This window comes from Zootoca vivipara, chromosome 11 (genome assembly GCF_965207765.1).
Source record: "Zootoca vivipara chromosome 11, rZooViv2.hap1.1, whole genome shotgun sequence".
NCBI lineage: Eukaryota > Metazoa > Chordata > Lepidosauria > Squamata > Lacertidae > Zootoca > Zootoca vivipara.
In genome coordinates this window covers 45,726,022-45,740,982 of record NC_142594.1, presented here as the reverse complement: position 1 = coordinate 45,740,982, position 14,961 = coordinate 45,726,022, and the positions used below count along the sequence as shown (strand labels likewise).

Here is a 14,961-nt window from a genome sequence, read left to right as displayed (position 1 = left end):
GCCTTAGAAAGCACTGCTAATAACAAGGCCAGTGGAAGTGATGATATTCCAGCTGAACTATTTAAAATTTTAAAAGATGATGCTGTTAAGGTGCTACACCCAATATGCCAGCAAGTTTGGAAAACTCAGCAATGGCCAGAGGATTGGAGAAGATCAGTCTACATCCCAATCCCAAAGAAGGGCAGTGCCAAAGAATGCTCCAACTACCGCACAATTGCGCTCATTTCACACGCTAGCAAGGTTATGCTTAAAATTCTACAAGGCAGGCTTAGGCAGTATGTGGACCGAGAACTCCCAGAAGTGCAAGCTGGATTTCGAAGGGGCAGAGGAACCAGAGACCAAATTGCAAACATGCGCTGGATTATGGAGAAAGCTAGAGAGTTCCAGAAAAATGTCTACTTCTGCTTCATTGACTATGCAAAAGCCTTTGACTGTGTCGACCACAGCAAACTATGGCAAGTTCTTAAAGAAATGGGAGTGCCTGATCACCTCATCTGTCTCCTGAGAAATCTCTATGTGGGACAAGAAGCTACAGTTAGAACTGGATATGGAACAACTGATTGGTTCAAAATTGGGAAAGGAGTACGACAAGGTTGTATATTGTCTCCCTGCTTATTTAACTTATATGCAGAATTCATCATGCAAAAGGCTGGACTAGATGAATCCCAAACCTGAATTAAGATTGCCGGAAGGAATATCAACAACCTCAGATATGCTGATGACACAACCTTGATGGCAGAAAGTAAGGAGGAATTAAAGAACCTTTTAATGAGGGTGAAAGAGGAGAGCGTAAAATATGGTCTGAAGCTCAACATCAAAAAAACCAAGATCATGGCCACTGGTCCCATCACCTCCTGGCAAATAGAAGGGGAAGAAATGGAGGAAGTGAGAGATTTTACATTCTTGGGCTCCTTGATCACTGCAGATGGTGACAGCAGTCACGAAATTAAAAGACGCCTGCTTCTTGGGAGAAAAGCAATGACAAACCTAGACAGCATCTTAAAAAGCAGAGACATCACCTTGCCGACAAAGGTCCGTATAGTTAAAGCTATGGTTTCCCCAGTAGTGATGTATGGAAGTGAGAGCTGGACCATAAAGAAGGCTGATCGCAGAAGAATTGATACGTTTGAATTATGGTGCTGGAGGAGACCCTTGAGAGTCCCATGGACTGCAAGAAGATCAAACCTATCCATTCTTAAGGAAATCAGCCCTGAGTGCTCACTGGAAGGACAGATCCTGAAGCTGAGGCTCCAATATTTTGGCCACCTCATGAGAAGAGAATACTCCCTGGAAAAGACCCTGATGTTGGGAAAGATGGAGGGCACTAGGAGAAGGGGACGACAGAGGACGAGATGGTTGGACAGTGTTCTTGAAGTTACGAACATGAGTTTGACCAAACTGCGGGAGGCAGTGGAAGACAGGAGTGCCTGGTATGCTATGGTCCATGGGGTCACGAAGAGTCGGACACAACTAAACGACTAAACAACAAACACAAGTTAAAAGATCAACATCTTACTAGGTATATCCTGTAGGGTAATCATTGAACTGTGATTTCAGTTTCTGTGCTGGATTTGCTTTGTTCTCTGCATCAGAGACACACCACTGCTATCTAACTGCTTGCACAATATGCAGTTCAGGCCCACCTCTGGAACTAGTTCTTTCTAGAACTAACTAACAGCATTTCTAAAACTCATTTTAGTATCAGCAACTGAATTGCACCGTCATTATATAACTTATTTGTTATTACTGCATACAGAAACCTACTTGTATCAACATTGTCGTTAGCTTACTACAATTTATACCATTTGGGCAGAATCCAGTATTGCACAAGCAAACTTCATGATGTGAAGCCCTACTATATGAATTGGACTTCTCTCCTTCCTCTTGCAGCACCCCAAAGAAGATTTTGAGGGTTGCATGGAAGAGGAGAGGAAGGTAAAGTTCTACTTGTCCACAGATGGCATCAGATGCAACCCTTATAAATATGTATTTTATTACACAATATATGCTTTTTCCAATGTTGCTGATTTTCTCTTCTCTGGGATCTACTTTGTATGTTAACCTTGAATATTGGTGTGGGCATGTATGTATGTGTATACACAGTGTTTAAAGTACAGTACATAGTTTCATAAATTTTAATTTTGGAAATGTGGCATCCTTGTCATGTTCTAAAGGTTTATGGGCCAAACAAAACCACACAAAATAAAAGGCAGCATTAATTAGCCAGAAACATACCTGTGTGTATGACGGCAATGGTCAAGTTCAGGAGGTGTGCTTGAAATTCTGAATCACCAAGGCCAACAGCTATAACATCTTTGCAAACTGTCAGGTAATTCTACATATGAAAAGTTGAAATGTATTAAGGTTTTTGTGCATGGCCAGTACTTAATATTTAGATGCGGTTAATAAGCATCTATTGAGATTAAAGCACACTTGAGAGTAGGAAATGGATGACAAGTTATTAGCAAGCTAGGAAATACAAAGTTTATTTTTTAAAATTTCTGTTTAAATATTTTTGTCATTTTTTTAAAATACAGTATTCCCTAATGACACCTCATTTTTGACAGTTTTAAACCAAAAGAAGAGTTAGTAGGCTCTTGCTTATTGGATCAACTTTTATAGGTGAATAAACAAACTTTACAGTGCTACCCTTCAAGCAGAATAACTGGAGAGCAGTTATTTTATAGACATAGGGAGTTTATTTAATCATCCCATTAGCTAATATTAAAATTACATGTTTCTTAAGAAGCCAGACTCATGTTTTATCATGCATTTCCTAAGTAAATAGCAGGCGAGTGCTTTGAAGGATTTAGTATCTACAATCTACAATCCTTTGTTCCACTGGCTGTTACTAGCACAACTCTTGAGGAGCTCACCCTTGTAAAAACCAAAAATGAACGACAAAATAATCCTGCAATCAATATCAGACATCAAACCCCAGTTAAGGAAGCTTAGATATCATTTATCATGGCATCTGATCTGACATCTCATTGCCAGTCAGCAAATCAGAGTCTAAGGCCATGGTTTGAACAAGTTCCTATACAAATTGACAAACCATAGGCATGGCAGTTAGTCTACCTCTTAAGGCTGTTGTGCCACATAAACAAAAGCACAGAGCTAAGGAAGAGAAGAATAAGTGAAGCAACTGTGAGTATCTTGGAAGAGCAAGATAAAAATATAATAAAGTAAAAGGAAACAAATCATAGGTGAGCACAAGCAGCTCTAAATTATGGATTGCATCTGTGTTTCTCTTGTGTGAGGTCTCAATTGAGAAAGTGTGAGGTACTGCACTAATTCAAAATACATGAGAAAACCCCCACAACATGCACATACTGTACATTTTACCTGAACCACCAGCTGAGAGGTTTCACTGAGCTGCTCTATGTTGCCTTCCTCTTCATCTATTTCAAAAGCAGGCAGAATGCTATTTTCTATCCAAACTCCTGCTTTCTCCAAAGCTGACAGGTACTCCTGCCCTTCAGAGGCAAACTGTTAAGATGAAAACAGAAGCACACAAATATGTGATATAATATATTCAGATTTTGAGAGCTATTGCTTCTCAAACGCAAAGCAACTCTTGACATGACAGTACCTTATATTGAAGATGTATATTTAATCTGCAATACAGACTGAAGGCTCTCTGTGCAGTTGCAGGGTAAAAGGGAGGTCTTGCATCAGATCCTCTACTAGAAGAGCCTAGAACATCCTGAAATGTAAAAATTATACTTAGGAAGAAAACAATCTGAACATCCTGCACAGAGATTTTGAGGAGTGGAGGGTATTTACGAGTACAGGTAATTCACATCTTATGCAGAGGTTACGTTCCTGGCCATCACACACATAAGCAAAATAGTGTGAAGCTAGAACGATCCCCAGAACTGACAACATGAACCATAATCCAATACAAAAGAGACTAATAGTTCATTCTATTGAGAAAATTACACTAGGCAACCTAGCTACCCAATTCTGATGATGCACTGGATGCTCACCCTCAAATAAAATGTTAATCCATACACCTGAAGTAAACGGCCACTATTGCCACATTGCCCACTTAAACCTAGTTTAAGTGTCGCTCTAGCAGGCATATACTAGCATGCATTGCATCATCCTGTTCAAACTGTTCTATTTTATTACAGAGCTTGCACAATAAGAGACAAAAAAATCTTGTGCTTGTGAGGAAATACAGTGGTACCTCTACTTACAAATAACTCTACTTACGAATTTTTCTACTTACAAATGGAGCTCCGTCCGCCATCTTGGATGCGGTTTAGATAGGATTTTTTCTACTTACGAATTTTTAGATAGGGTTGCTTCGACTTACGAATTTTTTCTCCCAATGCATTCCTATGGGATTCGACTTACAATTTTTTTCGACTTACAAATGTGTGTTCGGAACGCATTAAATTCGTAAGCAGAGGTACCACTGTACAGACGCATCACTGTAGTCAAGGTATTTCTCATGGTAGTTCCTGTATTATGTAATCCTGCTGCTCCTTGCAAATGCAAAGGTTCCGGGTTGGAGCAAATATAGAAGAACAGAAGTACAGTATAATGATCATATATCATTTACCTTTTGGGAATCCTTGACCAATATTATCAAGCAATGTTAATCTGAACTGATACAACTGACTATGTGTGCATTCTGAACAGAGATGAAGATTTTTACATCAATTTGACCCACAATAAAAGATGAACTCTTAGGCAACATATGAAGGCTACATTTTGTTGGAATAAGTTGCTTTAAAGTTTTACTGGATGATTGTGGAGCAGAAAAAGATATCCAAAAGGCAGGTAACAGCAAATTTGTTCCATAATCATCCAGTAAACCTTCTATGTTACTTGCTGGCATTAATTCAGATTGCCATACAATACTGTGAAAGAGTGAAATCTAACCTTTGCAGCTTCTAGAGCTTTCAAAAGATGGTCCAGCTTCTCTTTGGGGAGTGACAGGAGACAATCCCGATTCATGTAATGAGCCAGCAAATACTCCATATAATCAAGCGCCAATTCTGGTTTCGACTCATGTGTCTCCTGGATACGTACTCGCCGTTCAGAAGTGCCGTTACTCTAAATACAAAGAGAAAAGAGCTCCTTTATATTTAAACAGTAGGAAGATGTCATTTTAAAATGTTAACTAAAGTAATGATCCATCTACAAAAGGTGCATAAGGCAAAGCCAGACCTTTTTTTAAGTATAATTTTTATTATTTTCTTTTTTAACACAGTATTTCAAACATTACATTAACAAACAATATACTCTTTGCTCTGCCAAGTTTCAAAGCCAGACTTTTAACGCACCTCTCTTCTGACTGGCTCAGCAGTTATCCAATCATAGATTAATTCAAAAATGTGTCCCACTTTACCCCAACGACACAGACAGTCAAGCAGGGAAGAGTATTTGTTTTCAGTGGCACCATTTTCCAGATTCTTCAGCTTAGAGACCACACCACAACTATAAACAAATGCAAACACGGCACGTTAGCCATTTAAGTATATAAGGTTACCTCAAAAGCCTACACAACTTTTCTACATGCCTATGGATCAAAAATCCTTACTAGAATCAAATCTGCATGGCACACAGTTGACAGGGAAAGTTTCTATTCACATTTGCAACTATAACTAAATACATAAATACCTGAATGTAGGAATAGCAGCAGAAGTCATGAAAGATGCAAGGACAATTATTGGTGACACACAACGTTCATCCTAGGTTGAAACAAATAACAGTCTAATAAGGAATTTCTAAACCTTTGGTAAACAAGGCCACTTACAAAGAGAACCAAGTACTTCACATGGTGCCCCTCCAGTTTCACAGCAAGTTCCTAATTCATTAAAATTCTCAAAAAGTCAGGTCAACAATTTTTAAGCCTGATTCAAATTGGTACATCTTGTATACTTGACTGCCACAAGTTTGGTCTGCCTAGACTGTGCTACAAATATAAACTAGCAATGGTCTTAGGTGTTATGTACACTTGGCTTGCATATGTTTACTGTTAGATTGTACTTCCCAGTTTTATTTTTACAATTTTGAACAGCGCTGAATAAAAAGAATCCCTGATCATTTAGATCTATGAATGACAAACATTCCATATTGTAAGGGTGGTGTTGCGGCTACTCATGAGTAAGGACGCCCAAGTCCGTGCTTGTCTTTAAATGTTTTATTGTGCATACCGGTAGTATTTACAGTGCAGATAGCAGAAAACATGACCTCCTAGTCACTCGCAGAATTTGGGAGTGGACATTTCCTGTTGTGTAACCAGCATAAGAGCTTGGGCACCCCGAAACGCCTCCTCCCGACCTTACGTTTAGTGGCAAGCCTCAATTCGGGCACCAGAAGGGGCTGCCTGTTCCCCTCCACCTCTTGGTCAAGGCGGCGCAAAGGCTCTCCAACATCACTGAGCCTTGCCTCCTCCATACCTTCTTTCTGTTTTTAATACCTTTGCATGCTTTCCCCTATAGCTAGTGAGGGACAAGGGGCCACAGAATAAATCTTGTGAGATAAGTGTTAAAGTGAGTTGGATTCTAAGGGGGCTCTTCTGTTTTTAATTGTACCCTTTTCACAAACAGAATGAAACCTTTGCATCCAAACGATCTATAGGAGTTTTAAGTGTACCTCACAGGAGACTTACCTTAAATACTTTTAAATATTCAGATAGTACAGAAGCAAATTTTCGGACAATATGGTTTTTGGCTCTTTCGTTGCGATTAAGTGCTTTCTGAATGCTTCTCCACAGAATTACAATTATTTCAAGTAAGCCTGCCATGGAAGGTATGTCATCAACTGACATCACATTATGTGTCACCTGAAATGTAAACATGTGAGGATTATAATGCAATTTCTTTTGCACAGTGCGTCTCAAATTAGGCTTATAGGCTTTTTAAAAAGGGCCTTCTTGAACTCATGTGTATGTTAATACAACGGAAGTTGTCAGGAATTCCCCCCCCCGCCAAAAAAATAATTTTTATTCATTTTCCAATATTACAAAATCACAAAAACAAGAACAAAAAACAAAAAATAAATAAATTAAAAAATCATATCAATTCTTGCATTTTTTACTTAACATTGTTGACTTCCTCAATTCCCCCCTCACTGGGTCCATTTTAAAATTCCAATTAAGCAATTTCTATTTTATATCTTAAATCATTCTAACACATTTGATCATTATCACTCAAATATTCTATTCTAAAAGCATCATCTATTCTTTACCAATAATTAATCAATTTATCCAAATCAAAATTTATTTTCCCGTCCTTCTATCTTCTATTTCTCCCCTTAGCCTAAAATTTATTACCAAGAATTTTCCATAAATTTAAATATTAATTCTTCTATCATAATAATAAATAATTATAATTATAAATAAATAAATAAATATTATTATTATTATTTATTTATACCGCCCATCTGGTTTCCCCAGCCACTCGGGGCAGCTCCCAACCGAATACTTCTTTTATGGGTTAGCAATTTAGCTGCTAGAACGAAATTATAGTTTAAATCTGGTTCAGGTGCTGACAGTCCCAGTAATAATCAATATGGTACAGAGTGAACACACCTCACACAGGCCTGCTTCCACAGTAAGGCAAACCATAGCTTACTGGAACAGAGTGTGCTGGCTCCTAGATAGGAACTTGCACCTGCTTTGCTCCCTTGTGGTCTCTCCTACTAACCAGTTTTCTAGGTCTGGACAACACGCTAAGCCAAACCTTGGTTTAGCAGCTGTGCTGCAACTGGGGAACATCACATCCTACATGAAGCACCAAGGAATGCTCTTGGTAGGTAAAACAGTGAACAGTTGTCCTCTATATTTTGTCCCAAAGAGCAAGGTACAAGAAAGGCTCAGGTCCTGAGTACAATCCCTGGCTGGGAATGCCCCCTCTCTGAAACCATAGAAAGCCACTGCCAGTCAGTGTAGACAATACTGAGCCAAGTACGTAGAACACTTCTTATTCTCCTAATTAGCATTTTTTATCTTAGAAACTTTGTGTTGCATTCTTACACTCATGTTCTCTTTCTCACTGTCTTCATCGTCACTGTCAGAAGTTTTTAATCCCTGCCGGATACAGGCGTTCAAACAGCTCTGAATGGTAAGCATCAATTTAGCTAAAATTAAAGAACAAAGTATGGAATTGTGATAGTGTGAAACAGGAACAATTTAAAGTAGTGGGCAGCAAAGCTGTCAACCCAATCATTACTTACATTCAAAAAATGAGTAAATTTAAACATTTAAAGTCTTCAATGTAAACAAAAGATAAAAATAAAAACAGTTTAATGATAAAACACGGTGCTGCTTAGAGCTTAATATTTTATTCAATATATTTCTTGCTAGTGTTTTTAATTGATTTGCAAATGGCCTTGAGCATCTTCATGGCTATACATTTTAATATAAAATAAAAATAAATTATTTAAATGTGGCTGAAGTTAACACCCTGTATCACTCATGGCTATGCACTGAGGAGGGAGTTAAGTACAATCTCCATTTAAAAATAAATAAGCCAAGTAGATACATAATGCATGCATATAAAAGGTAGCAATGAGAATAAAAACCCCATATAGGTCTCCCTCTCTCCCTTCCCGGCATTTATAATTTGGCACAGAATTCTTCAGAAGCAGCTACTGGCCTACGAGCTTTTACAGTAAGAGCTACTATACAATACTTTTGCTCATAGAGTCTTTATTATAAACCAAGCCATTAGCTTTCCAGAACTTTACCTATGTTGGTTGGGGTGGTGTACGCATAAGCATACTGGTAGAACTTTCTAGCCGCTGCTGGGTTCATTTGGATTAGTGTGACACAGCGCTCACACCACACTTCTTCCGGTTGATCGATGGGCATGAAAGAGCTGAACAGGAGATTTACTATGCGCCGGGACACAGGCCGTGAATCAATCTCAAGGCGAGTTAAGAGATGCTCTATAGGACAGATTTTCCAGAACTGATTTGTGAGGAATTTGGAGCAGGGCAGTGTGGAGGTGAGGAAGAGGAGGAAAAATAAAAAGTTATCATAATTACATTATCTAATAATCCCATTTTGCCTTTCTTTACATGATGCTTTTTCTAAAATCTCTATCCAAAACATTCCTTTACAAATCCCCTCCTGGATCATCACAGCCTCAACCTTTCAGAATTTCTGCTAGTAAATATTATTATTATTTCTTACCCGTCCTTTACCGTAAAGGTTATAGATTCTTCCCACAAACCTATGCAGGCTCCAACAACGTAAAAATACAACGTTAAAATCAATGAGCCCTCTTCCAACTGGTCCTTGTCCTGTATCACACCTTGTTATCTACCTCTGTCTGCATCCAATCTATGGAGTTTAGATAAGGCTTCTGGGAATGGAATGCCACATCTTTATTGTGGCAGTTCCGAGCACACCACTGGTGTTAAAAACAGAACAGGGAGCAGAATATATTATTCATGCAGTTATTGTTCACACTCTGGTCTCAACACACTTGCATGAGTATGAAAATGCTTTTTTGAAGCAGGTTGAAATTGGGAAACCTGTATCACAGCTGAACAGCTATTTGGATATTTCTTCCCTTTTCTCTTCTATGCTCAGCACAGTTAGAAATGGTCCATGGACCTTTTCTTCCTCCCACAGGTGCAGAGGTGCCAACAAAGAGACTCCATTGATCTAAACAAGATTATGGATGCTAAAGCGGAAACAGGTTCCATATCCAGGGTCTGGAGAGCTTACAAATAACTGCATTCACTTCTCTGACCAGAGGGAAGAGCAGAAAGGAAGAGCTCAAGGCTCATTCCTGATCTTGCCACACATAAAGAGCAAGCAGTAATGGTCAAAGTAGCCTAGAAGTCAGCAGTGCTTTAAAAAGGTACTAACATTTGAGGTTCAAAGAAATTTAATGAATGAAAGTCAAATAAATCAACTGAAAATTAAATATTATTATATATTACACAGTTTAAATAATAATTAAAAGATTATAAATTGCCTTATAAATTTGTAATTATGGAATCTTGCAAGTGGGGAAGGGACTCAAATGGCACATTGCTTAACCATTACTTATAAGTATGCATAGCAACGGGTGCCTGAAAAATAAACTCTCATTTTTTTCAAATCTCAATGCAAGTTTATCAGTACATGTGCAAGGATTGTCCTTTTCCCCCTTATAAAAAGCCAAGTCCTCCTCCTCATATGTATATTCCAGCAAATGCACATCCAAAAAAAATCAACGAAAGAGCTGCTGGTGCAGACATAATAGAAAAAAGTACTTTTCTTCATATTTCCTAAAAGCTGTTGGAATACAGTTGTTCCTCCTGGTTCTATTTCTTCCTAAACAATTCACCAACATCCCAGCTCTTGGTATCCAGTTAATGCCCTGTTGAGTTCTCACATCTCTTCCAATTAGGGGCAGTTTATTTTTGCAACTACAAAATACCAATAATTTGTAACTTATTGTATGTTTAAAAATAATCAGGAAATAACAGAATACAACTGCTGGACATACAATCAAGATAACTGCCAGAAAAACTGCAAAAAAGAAACCGGCATTTTTAAGGCACTGATTAGTTTAAAATACAACAATAGTAAATAGTTTGAAGTGAAGTGTTAATAGGTTACCTCCACCCCTATTCTTTTAGGATTGTTGCAGTACTGATGAATGTACATCTTTCAGAATAAATTGCCTAGTTCTATGCAGCCTGTCTGCAGCCTAGCAAACCTAATTTATCCTACCTTAGCAGCCTTGACAGACTTAATTTTCAGCAACATATCAACGAAAGCCACTCTAACTTTCTCCGAATTGTCATGGAGATTGTATTTCAGGGCTGGCAGGAGCTGTTCCAATAATGGGTGGGTTAGTACGTTGTCCAAAATTATAGGCAAGCACTGCATGAGAGAAAAGAAAAAGACCAATAAAAGGTTATCACAAGAAAGCAGGGAATACAGAACTGAAACTATTCTAATTGCTAACTGCATGCAGCTTAGAGAACTGGCTCTAGAGAATGACAAAAAGCAAGGAAACACGTTTTATTAAAACATGCCATTTAAATGCAAAGTGGTATATGTTGTGAATATAAAAATTGTCCTATTAATATTCCTTCTAGGGATGTGCTGCTGAACTGGAACAAAGACAGCAAATATATTTATGCAGAATAGAAGCATTTAAAAGGTTTGGTACATCTACTGATGTTTTTATTCCAATTTAAGGTATGATTAGGTTAGCAAACATTTCTGCTCTAGAGAACTTTACTATTACAGCATTGTTCTAGTTATTAAGATTACGTTCTCATTCCAATCAGAAGTACCCTATTTTAACAAGCTCATCACTAATCAGCAGCATGATCTCTGCATGCCAACTATTTCTAAGCTTATTTTTAAAAGGGAATAGCATTGGCTATAAAGCAGAGCTTGGGAACTACTGTCTTGTAGCATGCTCTTCAGCCCAGCAACCTCTCCTCTGGGCCCTGCCTTTGCCCAGGCCACTTTTTCCTGGCTGCCGGGCTGCCTTCCTCCACATAGCTGAGCAGTGTGTGTTGTGGGGGTAGGTGGAGTGGGGGAGCTCCGAGAGGAAATTCAAACCTGCCCACAATCTCCCTTTTACACACTGCTCAGTGGCAGGGTAGAGGGAACGGCTGAGCCTTGCATCAAATTGCCCACAAAAGAAGAGATCGCTCCAAAACCAATCAACGCATTTCTGAGTTGTGCATTGAGAAAAGCCAACTTTTTCATCAAGCAAAATGAAAGCAAAACAGTGTGCTTAATCAATTTTTAAACTATCATGCATTGAAAGATCCCTGGACGATAAACACAAATGAAAACCACAAAAATTCAACAGCACATTAAAATCATGCAGCTGTAACAGTTGAGGAAGAATTATATCAATCCATTACAGCAACGAAACAAACAAAAATGACCCCAAACACCACCATCTATCCCAAATAACTGTCTTCACAAGTAGTTCTAAGTAGAGCACATTTAAATGGTCTAAAAGTAAGGTTACAAGAACATGGGTTACTGTGGCTAAGTCATTCCTGATCCAGAAATGGCTACCACTGAGGCAACATGGACCTGTCTGCAGTGACAATGTTAATCAAGCAGTACCCCCAAGCTAAGAACCTGCTCCTCTGATTTTGGAGAAGAAATTGCAGGCCTGGGTTTGGATGCAACTCTAATGCTAACCATGCCTTAGTTCCTGAGAGCAGCAAGGAGAGAAACCAAGTATCTGTGAGTTTAAGATAAGATAAATCTTTACTGTCACTGCCCCCCTGCGGAAACAACAAAATTACTCAGCTGCTCCATCCACTCAGATAAGGCACTCCACATAAATTTAAAATAACTACAAAACATTAATTAAACAATGCAATACGAAATGACAAGTAAAAATAAGATGACTTCAAAGTCCAGACTTTCCATTTAAGGCCGAAATTGCTCTAGAGAAGAAACTGTTCTTGAGATGGCTCGTTCTCGCCTTCATTGTTCTGTATCTCCGTCCCGATGGCAGGAGCTCGAAGAAATGGAGACCAGGATGTGATGGATCTCTTGATATGTCTAGTGATTTCCTGTTGTGCACTAACAAACTGTGTTCACTTTTAAATCATAGTCATGCTCACCTGTGCTAAGTGACATTTGAACCAAGCCAAGGAGAAACTAATCACTAAAGAAGAGACACTTCATTTTGTTGTGAAGGCACTTACTTTAAAAACAGAGCATCGAACATCAGCTGAAGCTGCATCAAAAGCAAGATCTTCAATTAGAGTTTTCAAGAGATCAGCAAGCACATTTGCAGGAATAATTTCCCAATATTTGAATGCTATTTTACTAACACCAAGCACACCTGTTGAGCGGACTAGGGGTTGAGGATCTTCTAAGAGAGTCTAGAAACAGGGAAAAAATAAAGACTACTAAGTCACAATTTCCAGTCTTCTTTGCAACTAAATAGCTCACATTTGTGAAGGAAACCTTATCAAAGGATGGCACCTTAGATATTTTCAGAAAGGCAATACATGTCTATATTTTCCACCTATATGGGCTTTAAAGTATGTCTTCATCAATACAGTTATTTCTTGTTCTAAAATGTTCATTACCAATGTATATTTTAAACTTACAGTATTTAAGTTTCTGTGGGAGCCAATGATCCAAATAAATGTGTATGTACATTTATACAATAACATTATACTCTAGTATTGAAGGGAAGAGGAAGAGAGAAGCAATCGGCTTTCACTATTCTGATAGTGACATATCATCTAGCCTAATAAGAATCTATGTTTTCAGAGTTTTTACTTTTAGGTTGCTTTGTAATTATGAAGATGCTGAAAAGTTCAAAATAAAGCAAGACAGCTACTTGTAAAAATAAAAAAAGCACTGATGTCTCCAATTCCATTTTCCAGCAAAATGGATTTCCTTCCTTTTTGCTAACCTTAAATAAGACTAGCTAGATGGAGGGAGGGGAGAGAAACACGCAGTGGACTTACAAAGAGCTCATCAAATTGCCTTTGGATTTCATTTTCCATATCTTCTTTATTAAAAGATGGATCAATAATTGGAAATGCATCCATAAATAGCAATGCTGCATTTGATCGGATTTCCGAGTTTCTGGCCTGTCACAAAGCAAGAAAGTAGTCAAGTAAATTATAGTTATATAAACCATGGACAAAGCAAATCCTTAATGCCTAAATCATTGTCATGTGTTAAAAGCAAGGGTGCACAATGAGTTTAAGGTGTGAACCTGCAGCAGTGTTAATGGTCCCATTTGAATTTAACTATCAACAATAGTTTAACCTTAGAAGAATGAACCTAAAAAAACCTTTGGCTTATTTGCCCTGTCTCTTTCCAATCCGCCTCCAACACAGCCAGGACAAGCTGTTCAGAAGCTTTTGCTTCCATTTTACCTCAATTTTCTCCACTCAATGAGATTATAAAAATATAATTCCGTTTCAGACCTTTAAGTAAACGGCAACTACACTAGGCTTTTCTTCCCTTTCCACACAGCAGCAGGCAAGGGATCCTACTGTACTTATTATGGCTAAATAAGCTAGCTGCTTCTAAGCTAGCAGGCACCTGACGGCGCATTTATCTGCACAATAATGCTTAACAAATATGTGCAAAGGGCTAGTTATTCAGAAGCAGAGCTCTCTCTGTGGTTTCACGTCAAGATAAAAGCTGTCATATACTCTTGTAAAAAGGTAAAAAGGTGCACCAACTGGACCTGGGCAAAGGCAAACTACAGCCATTATCTGAAAATAGTGGTAGTAGTAGTAGTAGTAGTAGTAGTAGTAGTAATAATAATAATAATAATAATAATAATAATAATAATAATATCATTATCATTTATTAAATTTATATTTTATATATGTTTTGCTTTCTTCCTTTGCTTTCTTACTACTTTGATACAGCCACACCATAAAAAAAGTTATCTGGGTGAAAAATAAAATGATACACTGACTCAGAAGCAAAGCCAGATTCTGGAGGATCTCCACTCCATGAAGGGTAATGCCACCCTATGCAAAACAAGTTGAACCCTTATTTACAGGAAGACCCCCTTCTCAACCGAGACCAGCTCTGTAGTGGCACTTGGCACAGAAGAGAGTATGCAACATATATTTTGTCAGATATATGCTTGACTAGGCTTGGCCAGTGGTGACTTACAACGTGAAAGACTATTGGAAGCTATCTTTATAAAAGGTCCAATTATTTTTCAAATCCTTTTCAACAATCTTGATGTAAAAATATCCGCAAAGATGATAGGTAACATTTTAAACAATTACCTTCAATGCTCTCCAAAGAATTGGTTGATAAAGTCTATAAACAACTTCTTCAACTCCTTGACGACATTTGTTTTGTTTGTGGAAATAGATCAGCAACTGACAAAATGGAAATGCAAATTATGCAGGAAGTTAGTCACTTCATTTCATGGGCTATTTGAGAAATACAACTCCCTTTATCCAGTGATTAGCTTTTGCAAAATAAGAATTCCTGTGGTTTGTGTAAGCAGACAACCATAGATG

General features: G+C 38.1%; 1 protein-coding gene across 4 annotated transcripts in view; it reads right to left on the bottom strand.

Moving 5' to 3' along the window:
• NCAPG2 (non-SMC condensin II complex subunit G2) overlaps nucleotides 1-14,961 on the bottom strand; it is a 39,460-nt gene that overhangs the window by 13,635 nt on the left and 10,864 nt on the right. For all 4 annotated transcript variants that reach the window (XM_060280907.2, XM_060280909.2, XM_088653795.1 and 1 more), the window contains exons 10-22: nucleotides 14,722-14,817; nucleotides 13,429-13,554; nucleotides 12,652-12,831; nucleotides 10,691-10,843; nucleotides 8,707-8,929; nucleotides 7,994-8,097; nucleotides 6,629-6,802; nucleotides 5,635-5,705; nucleotides 5,298-5,451; nucleotides 4,894-5,067; nucleotides 3,593-3,706; nucleotides 3,346-3,489; nucleotides 2,236-2,335 (exon numbers count right to left, since the gene is read on the bottom strand). In XM_060280907.2, coding sequence (XP_060136890.1) covers nucleotides 2,236-2,335; nucleotides 3,346-3,489; nucleotides 3,593-3,706; nucleotides 4,894-5,067; nucleotides 5,298-5,451; nucleotides 5,635-5,705; nucleotides 6,629-6,802; nucleotides 7,994-8,097; nucleotides 8,707-8,929; nucleotides 10,691-10,843; nucleotides 12,652-12,831; nucleotides 13,429-13,554; nucleotides 14,722-14,817 — 1,813 coding nt within the window. The remainder of the gene's footprint in view (nucleotides 1-2,235; nucleotides 2,336-3,345; nucleotides 3,490-3,592; nucleotides 3,707-4,893; nucleotides 5,068-5,297; nucleotides 5,452-5,634; nucleotides 5,706-6,628; nucleotides 6,803-7,993; nucleotides 8,098-8,706; nucleotides 8,930-10,690; nucleotides 10,844-12,651; nucleotides 12,832-13,428; nucleotides 13,555-14,721; nucleotides 14,818-14,961) is intronic.